This window comes from Camarhynchus parvulus, chromosome 2, assembly GCF_901933205.1.
Source record: "Camarhynchus parvulus chromosome 2, STF_HiC, whole genome shotgun sequence".
Taxonomy (NCBI): domain Eukaryota; kingdom Metazoa; phylum Chordata; class Aves; order Passeriformes; family Thraupidae; genus Camarhynchus; species Camarhynchus parvulus.
In genome coordinates, this window is record NC_044572.1 from 49,809,455 (window position 1) to 49,821,657 (window position 12,203).

General features: G+C 38.1%; 1 protein-coding gene across 1 annotated transcript in view; it reads right to left on the reverse strand.

Moving 5' to 3' along the window:
- Positions 1-1,562: 1,562 nt before the first annotated feature.
- CUL1 (cullin 1) overlaps positions 1,563-12,203 on the reverse strand; it is a 52,332-nt gene continuing 41,691 nt past the window's right edge. Inside the window, exons 11-22 of the mRNA XM_030943168.1 lie at positions 12,088-12,194; positions 10,913-10,961; positions 10,386-10,517; positions 9,735-9,852; positions 8,728-8,804; positions 7,846-7,977; positions 6,944-7,036; positions 5,736-5,783; positions 5,561-5,643; positions 3,994-4,099; positions 3,116-3,229; positions 1,563-2,192 (exon numbers count right to left, since the gene is read on the reverse strand). Coding sequence (XP_030799028.1) covers positions 2,112-2,192; positions 3,116-3,229; positions 3,994-4,099; positions 5,561-5,643; positions 5,736-5,783; positions 6,944-7,036; positions 7,846-7,977; positions 8,728-8,804; positions 9,735-9,852; positions 10,386-10,517; positions 10,913-10,961; positions 12,088-12,194 — 1,140 coding nt within the window. The 3' untranslated portion in view covers positions 1,563-2,111. The remainder of the gene's footprint in view (positions 2,193-3,115; positions 3,230-3,993; positions 4,100-5,560; positions 5,644-5,735; positions 5,784-6,943; positions 7,037-7,845; positions 7,978-8,727; positions 8,805-9,734; positions 9,853-10,385; positions 10,518-10,912; positions 10,962-12,087; positions 12,195-12,203) is intronic.

Sequence of the window (12,203 nt, forward strand, 5' to 3'; positions counted from 1 at the left end):
CCAAACTGAATGATAAATACAACAGTTAACTACACCTGTGTTAAAAAGTTAAGAGATGCAGAAGAGAAATGCACAGTTTTCATCCAAAAACATTTAGCCTGCAGCTAAATGTCTACCACATTTATTTCGTACCTGCCAGTGGATGTGAACTCTAGCTTGTGATGTAGAACAAAATGCTCAGGTCAAACCAGCTGGAGTGGGAGGGCAGGCACAGAGTGGCATTGTTGTTACACTGAGTCCATGAAATCCTGTCCATGGTGACCAGTTACCTGCTGCACTGAGGGGGCTCCAAGCCTGGGGCTGAGTTCAGCTCTTCTGCTTTCACACTCCATATACTGCAGGCAGCTGCCACATGCCCTCCACCTTGGTGGTGGCCCAAGTGAGAACTAAGAGCTCATGAGGAAAAGAACAGTCCAAAAGTATAAGCCTGATTTTCTCCCTCCTCAGGTAGAGCACAGCTCGTGGTCTGAAGGATGCACAGTACACAAAGCATTGCTTTAACCAGCCAAGGGCTTTGAAAGGCAGGTCAGAGCAGGTGATTTCTGACCTTCCAACTAAGGAAGGAGTTCAGGCTGCTTCTTTGTCATCATAGCACACAGATCCTGCTAAAGAAATCTATTAGCCCTGAACTTTCTGCAAGAAGGTTTTACAAAAACAAAACAGCGTCTTAGGGAAAAAAAATAATTAAGAGGCATCACTAGTTCCATTCTTCTAAATTTCCAAAAGCAACTTTGAGCAGCAAGATGCTTCTATTGCCCCTAATGGCAGTCTTTAGCTCTTTCAGGACAGAAATAGCAAGCGTACAAAATCTCAAGTGCAGATGACACCCCTCTCTTCTAGTACTGCTCAGGTTTTTTTTAACCCAGAGTTCAACTGTAACCATTTCCCTCGAGAGAGAAACATTAGCAACACAAAACCTGGCTCCTTTCCTGCAAGAAGAAACTGAGCAAAATCACAGTTTGCATAAAGGGTAAAATGGCTACAGAAGTTAAGTTCTTTTCAGGATCAAGATTAGAAAATATAGATTACCAATAGTGAGACCTGTAAGGATGGCAGCATTTTGCTTGTAGCATATGGAACGCCAATACTCATTTCATAAAATGTTGTGAGAAGAATGGAATGAGCCCTGGTCAATCAAGGTATGTGTAGTAACACTTTAAAGTATTTTAATTCCCATCACAGGTTGCATTTAATGGGAATTGTTCTTCAGGAAAACACTCAATTTTCTGCTCCACTCCAGTCAAAGAAATGGGCAGCCCTAAACCTCCTTTATTCTAGGCAGCATTTATGCAAGCGTGATGCACTTTATAGCACAATGAGCAATATTAAAACCAGCTCCAAGTTCAGATGACCAAGCACTGTCCACAAATATTTTGAGCATTTTCTGTTCTGCATATCTTGTGAAATCATCACAAATTTCTTTTATTTTCAAAGTGCAGACATTTCCTCTTCAAAAAGAAGTAACATGCACAGATAATGATAGATGACAGTATCTTCAGAGAACAAAATGTTCTTAAAGCACCAGAAAATGGGGAGGAAAAGCAAAACGAATTTCTAATAGCTTTCATAACCATTATACCTTTTATTTACATTTAGAAAGATAAGTCATGAAACTTAAAACAATAAAACCAAATGCAACTTGTACAGAAATCTTTTAAATTTTTTTTATTATTTATCACACATTAAAAAATGAAACACACTATACAAATGGTTTTTCATAGCAGATTACACATGGGTCCATTCAGACTCGCTCTCCAAGTGCTGCCAACATGTATAAGTGCTGCCTGTGATGGCAGCTGTTTATCATATAGCCAATGTATTGATTTAAATGCAGTAGCATGCAACCCTTAAATGAGAAGGGTCTGATTCCTTTCTGTTCTTAAATTAGGTTAAATGGCATTGGTGTCCATATTTACATACTTGAAATGTATCAATCCTGAGCAGTTCTGATGTAAATCTGAGACTGGCTGATGGAGTCCTGGTCTCAGTCATTAAAAAGGGAGGTCCAAATGGCAGCAGGGTGGCTGCTATGAAGTTCTGTCGCTTTCATTCTTCCCATCACATACCTACTTGCCGAGTGTCACACAGTCAGGTCATTGCTAATAAAAATGCTAAGCCAAGTAACTGTAGGTGTCCTTCTCACCATCTACACGTTCCAAATACTCCTTCTCAATGAGGATGTCGATGCATTTCTGTGGGAGGAACAGAACAGAGGTAAGCTGTGGGACACAGGCATAAAAGCCCTCTCTGGGGTTGCTCCAAACTTTGATTTTGACCCCCCAAGGGAGTTCCCTGGCAAACAGAGGACGGGAATAGGCAAAGGACACAAACCACAGCAGTTCACTCTCCTCTTTCTGACCACATCCAAGCAGAAGGCTTTGCTAATCCACTAAACTGAATTGCACTTACTGGATGCCATTCCAGGGCTGTGACTGGGAGATCATCAGTATGCTGAGCAACTTCATAGTAAGACAGCAAATAAAGAATTACACCAAGATGCAGAGAGCTTATGTAAGGTCATGAAAGAGCAGCAGCGAGGGGCTCTCTGTGTAACTGCCCTGGTGCCAGTTTATGCAACTGCTCTCACTGCCTGTCCTTTGCCTCACCTACCCCCTGGTTGTGGATATAAAAACTGCTGGTGAGCTCACTTAAACAAACTGAGCAAGAAATTAATAAACATAAATTAATAATTAATATAATCAATATAATTATGAGTAAATAATTAAATACAATGCCCCCTTCCCCAATGTTTTTACTGTAAAGGAAAGCAGGAAACTGTTTTATTGAGCCAACCCCAAGGCTGACTGCTGTCCCACAACTGGGAGAGCAGGAACAAAAGGTAAGCCTGGATCAAGAGCTATGGTAAGCTGACTGATGTAAAAAGATGCAATCCGGCTACTATTTTACCACCACTGCCAACAATGCAAAACATGGATATTGCCCAAAGAGAAATGCAGTACTTCCGGTTAAAATATTTCCTACCTGCAACTCAAAAAAATCTGTCTTTGCCCATCCCATCTCCTTAGCTTTCCTTTTTAATTCAGAAGCATGTGTTTTGTCTGTATAACCACCTCACCTCCCGGAATCCAGGTTCAGAGATGTGGGTCTCACATACCTTAATTACAGGAACTCGTGGCTTGAACCTTGAGGACAGCTGTGTTAGCACTTCTCCAAGCAGTTGCTGGTGTTTTAGAACCTTCCTCATTTTCATGATTCTCACAATAGCAGCCTGCACAGCAAAGTTGGGAAGGTGTGTTTAGGAGCAAAGTACCTGTCCCTCTGTGTAAAGCCATTTAACTCCCATAGATCATGTCTGCCCCTGCAGAAGTACCATCACCACCAACTCGAGCACCAGATGGGAGAAGCTTTGCCCACGAGTGTCAGCTACTCACACAGACTTCAAGAACTCAGAGTCTCCACAGCACACAGTCATCAAAAGTGGTTTTGACACATGAATTTTTAGAACTGTGCTTACAGTCAATCAGTCATAATAATAATAGCACAAACTGGTAACAAGAGCCACACAAAACTGCTTGTGTAGCAAAAAGCCTTCTTTATATATTTAACCTTACTGTGACACTGTCTTAGTGGTACATCTGTATTTCCTTCCCCTGCCTCTCAAGTGGATTCCAAATGAACTGATATAAAACCACTGTTGATTTCATACTACCTGGGTATTACTATTTTTTTATTATTCAGTTTTCACCCAGGACAAGGTCTGGTGAATATGTATCCAAGGAACCCAAACACTCATCAACATCAGGTTAGAACAATGTGCATGAACACATCCTGTCTGTAGAAGTGCCTTCCTTCAGTTTCTACTACAGACTCAAATCACCTTTAAAGAATATTTAAAATACATTTTTTGAACTCTAATGTAGTTAGAGCATGTTGTCTTCTAATAAAAGTTAGGAAAACCCTACAGTAAGCTTCATTAAATGATTACAAAGATGTGATTCTGAGTTCATGACAGCATTCTGCAATAAAACTCACCTGAATCAGTAGTTTCCTGTCTTCCTCTATATTTTTGTGTGTAGTTTCTTGCTCCTGCTTCTGTTCAGTTTTCATTGGCACATTGATGTTTACCCTTAATTTTTTGCTGTAAAGAAAAGCAGAAGTTAATGAACAATTAGACTGTTCAAAAACCTAAGAAACACAGAAAAAACTCCAAACAAAACCCAACTCCAAAATAAAAGCCACAGCACCGTAATTACTTTACAACAATACAGGACTTTGGTTCTTCTGAAAACTTTAGATGCTCTTATTCAAGTTAAAAAAGACTTAAAGTAAAAAAAAAGAGTGCCCACAACCAAACAATGAAACAAAATACCTTTCTGGTGGGTCTCTGTGTATCTCACAGCTTAGTGAGACACAATCCATTATAGTGATCTGTGTAACTAGCACTGTACAGTTACACTGTATTCAAAATATTTCTGTGTGTAGTAAGAAGCTTGGAGTCAGTCAAAGGGACGAAGGAAGTCAATGGAAACAGCATCACCTTTCTGATTTACAGACTGGATTCTGACCATAATGTGGAGAAATCTGTTTGTTCTGTGGAACTGGGCTCTGCCTTTCTTTCACACGCTCCCTGGCACTGACAGCTGTGCTCAGGTGAGCCCACTGCCACACGTGGCCACTCAAGACAAGGTCCTGTGTCACAAGTGGGGAGCAAACCTCAGCATCAGAGCACCACGGAGCACAGGGCTCTGCTCAGCCTGTCAGCTGCACTGTTATTTATTTAGCACAGTGCTCTCCATCATAAATTGGGAACCAGCTGCTGCACAATGCAGCAACACTGAGCTGTTTCCATCACTGCATTAATGCAACAGACCATGAATTCTCAAACCTTTAATTTGGTAAAGGGGGATAGAAAGCAGATAAAGGGTGAGGTATAAGGAAAGGTTTTAAAATGTTTCTTTCACCTGAGATCTTATCTTCAGGAAGCACTGAACTCCTCACTGAATTTATGTGTGTTTATATCTATGCTCTGGTAAGCATGATAAGAAGTACCACAGTGCTGTAAACAGCTTAAAATACACAGCTGTTTAAAGTAAGTAATAAAACCTACTGAAAATTGTGTTTATTAAGTCTTCAAATCACTGTATACACCGTGGTTATAAAACAAGCCTGATCTTCTCATGTTAGCAGTAGTGGATGAACATTTATGCCTTTGACCTTTGCTGGTCACTGGACACTACTGTAACCTTATAAAATATCATGGATTTGCTGAGTGCTTGTGAGTAACACCTTTGCAAAATGTCAGCACTTGAATAAATTGTTCAAGAATTAGACAAGAATTGAGGAACAAAAAGGACATATGAAAATACATGAGGCCTTGACTTTATTTTATGACTTAATGACAAAGTCAAAGCCTAAGAGCTGAAATCACACTCATCCCCCATCACTCATGAACCCTTTCCCTTAATGCTGGTACATATTGGATCTACATTGGAATTGGCACTTGAACCCCAAAGTTTACATCCCAATTATATTAGGTTTCACCCAGATTTTGAAAGCAGAGGATGCTACCCATTACATCTAAGTGATGCATGCTGCTTACTTTTTGTAACCAAGATACAGTTTTATTAAAGTATCTGGTTTTAACTCCACTTCATCAACATTTGCATTTTCATCTTCCAAAACCTGCAATAAATAAACAAACAAATAAATAAACATATAAATAGTCTAACATGTGTCACTGTATGTTAAGGTCATAACAAAGCAAGAGCACTTACAAGCAATTTTGATTTCAATAGTATCTGTAGAACTTGTGCCAAGATATCCTACAAAATTATAGAAAACATTATCAGTACAGATAGCACCTTTGTCTAACTTAAAAACTTGAACAAGAATGAACATATTTAGACTAAGAACTAATGAGTGCAGAACATTGCAAAGTGAGGGGACAGGAAAAAGCAGTAAAAACCAAGTGCACAGAAATAAAACAATGTCCTTTTTGGGTGTTATGAGGTATCTCCCTTGTGGTTGGTCAAATATCATAAAGTTCTTGAGCAATACTAATTCCAAACAAGAGATCTTTCCAGTTGCTGCTTTAGGAACTATTTTGAAAGCAGATTTATATGCCTAAGAAATCATTTTTCCCAAACCATGCAAATATATATAACATGGCAAGCTTAAACTTCAGAAAGCAAGCACTCTCTGCTTTCTGATTAACATCTTTTTGTTTTAACAGGGATCAGCTCTGGCTCCTGTTGCTGGCTGCTCACCCAGAAGGCTACTGGCAATATTCTGTGCAGGCCTGCAATGCTGCTTTTTTACCACAGTCTGTAACAAATGGCAACCCCCTAAGACTTCGGAGTTTGTTGTAATCCACCAGCAACAATAATTTCTAGGTAGGCATTTCTAGAAGTAAAGATCCCACTGAATAAGAATACCTAACTTTCCAGAAGTCAGAGCAGACTTGATTCAAACCTACTGCTAAAGGTCAGATAAATGTCAAATTGTGGGCCATAAAGCCTGCTTGGGAAGAAAAGGAGGGAACCTTTTCCACAGGAGAGAGTTGGCCAATGAACTGCAGATTTACTATGTTCATGTAAAAAAGCCTTGAGATATAAAAGAATGACAGATGCATCGATCAATCATTTAGGGAAAATGCTGGTTTTGCTAGAATGTTGTCTTTCAACATTAAAATGTATGCATTGAAACACTGAAAATTTCTACCCAGAGCTCAGCAGGAAGCTAGACAGTCATGAACAGGAAGGTACATGCACTAAGACTCATCAGAAGACCAGGCAGTTATGATTACAGGAAAGTAAACCAGGAAAGTGAATTGACCAAGAACAGAGCACATCTGTCTCCTTTGGGATGGAAACTGGTTCTGGCTCCATGCATGTGTAATCCAAATTTCTTATGATAGCAGGAAGAGCCCTGAAGACCAAAACACTTGCTCACAAGAGTGTGGTAAAACATGCAAAGTCACTACCATTTTTATTTGAGTACTGTCTGTCAGCTGCTGCACGGTGTAGGCATCTTCTGTGTTGTACTGCAGTAAAATCGCCATCTGGAATGTGGATGCCTGACAAAACCAAAAACAAAGAACAGAGGGGAGAGGGGGGAAATCAAAAAATGAGAACTTACAAACACTTTCTGAATCTGAACAGCTTGAAATACACCAGTTAAACACATACACTGGAATATTTGGACAACAGAGAATACCCAAGTGGTGCTAATAAAAAAAAAAAAGAATAAAATGTTGCTTTTACAACCAGAACTCCCCCTTCCAGCATTATCTAAACATAAACCTCAGGATTAGAATCATTTAGCTTGCTTCAGACAGTCCATCAAATTGTCTATTATGGCATCAAAGCATTATCCTTGTACCTGCCAATATAGTTTTAAGTTGTTTTCCTCTGTCACTCCAGCTCTTGCCCATTTAATCTGCATTATACCCAATACACAGACTGCTGAATTCATCCTCACAACCCTCCCAACTCCAGCAGAGTAATGAAACCAAATTTATACACCAAGCAGCTATCAGTAGCTTATCCATCTCTATCAATCACAGGGTTAACCTATGTTGATGACAAGGTCAAAGTCTGACATTATCTTGTTTCTTCTCCCATCTACTTTTTGAGAGAAAGCAGACAGGAAAGTACAAGCAGCATGAGATCCTAGGAAAAGAGGTTGCATTTATCTCACAAAATGCATTTCAACACCTGTTTAAACCACAGGCAATGTGTTCCATTTCCTAAGTCAATTTTAAACACAGATCTTTAGTATCAGTATAGTAAATAAAATAACATACAATAAAGGTTCTACTGGCTGCATCCAGTCCTCTAAAAACAACCATCACCAAGTGTTTCTATGGGTATGACTTGTCCTTACCTGTAATGTGTATCTATTTTTGAAACAGTTGGTAACCAATTCCCCTTTAGACAGCTGATACAACCATGTTAATTTTCTTCCACTGTGACGACTGGCATAAAATGCAGTAAATCTCTGATAGCTCCGTTCTAACTGTATAAAAACAACAGCAATAAATAAATAAATAAATAATATATTTACCTTTCTTTACCATTACTAGAACATGTTATGGAAGCAACAGGGGATCATCAAATCTGATCACCCTCAACCACCACGTTGTCTAAATAGCCCAAATGGAAACTCAAATATTCAGATTCAGCAGACTGGATTAAAAATTTCCCTCTAAGTTTCCCCTTTAGAGTATCATTAACAGTACAAATGTAAACAGGCATTTAAGGTTCATTCTTCCTTTTATGATACATTAAGAATGGCTAGAAAAGCAATTTGTTTTAACCACCTTCATCCTCCAGGTAACAGCATTAAATTTATTTCTCAGGTTAAATATTCACGCCTTTTTTCTGGATAAGCACTCAGCAGAAAACTGATTATAACATCTAAAGATTTTACTGGGCAAAGCTGAAGCAATGGTATGAAAAGGTTTCTTAAGTAAACCCAGAAAAACGCACTAACAAAAATTTGCTTTAGTTGCTGTTGAATATTGTGAAGAAAGATTCATTAATCAGGAGTTTTCATGGGAAAGATACAAACACATGGATTTCACACAGTTCCCTCCTACTACCTTACTCAATTATCTCATTCCAAATATCCTCAGGCCAAATAGGCAAATAACAGAGACACAGTCCTCTCTGATACACAACAGAATGCAAGGAGACATCAGCCTTGTAAAAAAAATTTCTCTCAGGATGATTCCATGCTCAGATGAACCAAGAGCAAGTGCCTCACCTCAGATGGCAGAGCAAATGTGCAGGACTGCTGGAACGGCCACGATCCAGAACTCAGCACCTGGATGCTGAAATCCACTGAAAGAGAGGCGAAGAGGATGAGCTGCATTATCCCACTTTCTCCTAACTCCCTCTTCACACACAGTCCCAGTTCTAACACGGACATGTTTCTGGCTCATGGTCAAACCAACACAGTAAAAAATCATTAAGCACTATTTTATTTTTGTCAGAGCATAATTAAAGCTATTCATGAGAGATGTCACTGCAGTTGGAGACCTTCAGATTTACTGTTACAGGCATTCAATCTTCTCCCATTTGGAGAAGTTACTACTCTGTTTCTATCCCTACAGTGAGTTTCTCTTTTAACACAGAAGTGTGAAAATTATAAGTGTTCATCATCGCTCCACAATACACAACTGCAAGAACAGACCTTTCACAACTTATAAGGCATTTTGGTCAAGTATGAACAATACAAAAACTAAGTAAAGTTTAAACCTGATGATACACATCTCTAGTTGTAATACAATAAATAATTATCAATTCTTGACAGAATTTGGTTCAACGTGCTTCAACTGAAAAGTATAAAAACATGATGGGGCATCTAACAACCTGGAACACAATATACTTTTATCCTTAATACTTTCACATAAATCTAAGTATTAAACAGCTAAAAATCAAAACTGTTTAAAGAAAAACATCTCTCCAATCAAACATGAAAAAAGAAAAAAAAAGACGAGGCAGTATTCAACATAATTTAGTTATATACCTAAACGCAAGCTCTAAAATCAGCAGGAGGCTACTCAGAAAATATATAAAGAGCAACTAGAAGACAAAGAACAGACCTAGAATTTAAAGACCTAATTTAAACATCCCAGCTATCATGGTCAGAAAAACACTAACTCTAATTTGTGACAGTGTAAGTCAAGTATTTCCCTCACACACTTAGTTCTGCAGAAGTAAGAGGAAGCTATACTATGCAACAGTAACTTAGGTAAAGGTGTTACTTACAATCTAATGGTTCTGAATTGGTCAGGTGCTTTTTAAACTGCTCATTCAAATCCTTGCTTACACCAATATCTTGGAACATCCGCTGCAGCTTGGAGGTATACTCAAAACCACAAGCTTGCTGTATTTAAAAGCACAGATACATCAGCAAGACATATTTTGGACAATGGCTAATGAGAAGAACAATTTTTTGGAACTTATTTCCTTAACAGAAGACGTACAAAGTTCCATTATTTCCCTTACGCAAAGTGCCCATCCCCCCTGGAATATGAGCTTTATCTGCTATTGAAAACTGAGGAAAATTTTGCTTAAAAATTAAGCAAAACACAATGAAAAAGACTACTCAAAGGGTAGTCAATTGTATTTTGCTTAACTCTGCATATAAATGGGTTAACAAAATTAAGCTACTTTTCAGTACTCATTCCCTTGAATAATTTAATCCATGTCATTCATTTGGTTAAGAATAATTAAGCTTAGCTCCATCAGGCAGACATGCACTAGAAATTCATATGATTAAAACAAAAAGAAAAATAAAAGACCTAGGTTGTGTATTTTTCTGTGCATAAAATAAATGAAAGGATGCACGTCAATGCTTTCCAAAACAGTGTGAAGATCTGCAAGGCAGTAATTATGGGACAGTCATGGAATACTCACTTTTAGTTTGGAGATCATGCTTGCCTCAGCATCATCACTAGCACTGTTTTGATGCACAAGTCTCTTTGCCAGCATTTTAGCATAGAATTTTTGAAACACATCTTTATCCTCAATGTACTTGAAGACAACCATCTGGAAAAGCCAAGATAATTTGTAAGGGAAAAATATTTAAACATTTGTCTTGAAAAAGATATAGCAGGAACTACTTAACTTGCACCTAAATTTTAAAGATTGGGGGTTTTGTTTGGCTTTTTTGGGAGAGGGTGGAGGGACTCGTGGTGTTTGCTTTAAATATGGATGCTATTTTAAAACAAGAACTGTATATTCCACATGTAGAGCATACTATATACATGTGGATATATAATGATATAAAAAGATGTCATGGAAATGATACATTTTATATGCATATATAAAGCATTAAGCAAAAGCATAACTTCAATATAGCCACTTTAAATCTGCTGTAAAGGGTTTTTAATAAACAAAATAAAAGAATTTTTATAGTTTGTATGTATTTATAGACATCTTACCACTTGATTGAGTGTATCTTCCAATTCTGCTTCTTCTGGATTCTTTGAGCTGCAATTAAAGAAGTGCATTTTTAATGAGTCCCAAACCAGCAGAATTAAAACCAACATATGGATGCATATGAAAGCTTCAGAAATAAAAGAATGCAAATTTGAGTAGTTCTGGGATCAAAGCCTCTTTAAAGAGAATACAATGTAATGAAGTGAACAGTTTACTGCTCCACCTGTTAGCAATTCTGAATTTCCCAAATGTCACAGGCTGAAGACCTGGACTTGCTTGGGACTTGCTGGTGGCCTGGTACTTTTCAGGATTTATGAGCTTAAACATGGACTTCTCTCTTCCTGCTGCTAGATGCTATCTTTATTTCTTATCTTAGATAGTACAGTGAGAAGAAACCAGCTCACAGAGCTGGGACTTGAATGGGTGAAAGCTCAAGTGGCACCACATTGTCTTCCTCCATCTCATGTTCGCCCACCCGGCAAATCCCAAATCTACCCTGCGCACAGTCAGTACTTGTAAAGGAGAAAATAAACCCTTTGCTGAATGAAGGAGGAGATGGGAAAGAGAAAAGTGAGCAAGTTCTCCCATTTTTGGGTTGTTTGGTGGTGGCTTTTTTTCTCTGCCAAAACAACTAGAAATGGGACAAAACTGACACCAATCCAGTATGAACTGAACTGATACCAACTCAGCGCATGAGCTGCTGAATCTAAGGCCAAATACCTTGAATTAAAATATGAACTATGAAAGCTTAGAAAGCAGTTTTTCTCCTCAGTTTTTGCCCAGATAGAAGAAGATATAGAAAAAACAAAAGGAGGAAAGCAACAGTTTTAATGGAAAAAGGGAATATGCATCTCTTTAAAAGATACAATGCAATTTAAGTTTTTCAGTGTAAAAAACCCTATCCAAAACCCCTCCTTCAGTTTTACTGAAAAACAAAAACTTAAGATTCCTATAAGGCAAGAAAGGTTTGTTTATTTCCTCCACTTTTCCTTAAAAAGAGTACCAAACAACACAACCTTTAGGAATGGTCCTACTGAAATTTTTGCATCCAGAATTTGATAAAATTAATTTCTCGCAAAGTGAAGCTGTGCTTCTGAAGACAGTATAAAAAGTCATAGGCTAAAACCTTTTAAAATAAAAGCCAACATGAAATAATCATTTGTCTTTGAGGACATACCTTTTCTTTAGTAAAGAGTCACAGTATCGTGCCAGTAGCTCTGGGGATTTACTGGATGATTGAGCCATTTTTGTTACTGCATTATTATTTATAAATCGACCACAAGCCTATAAATC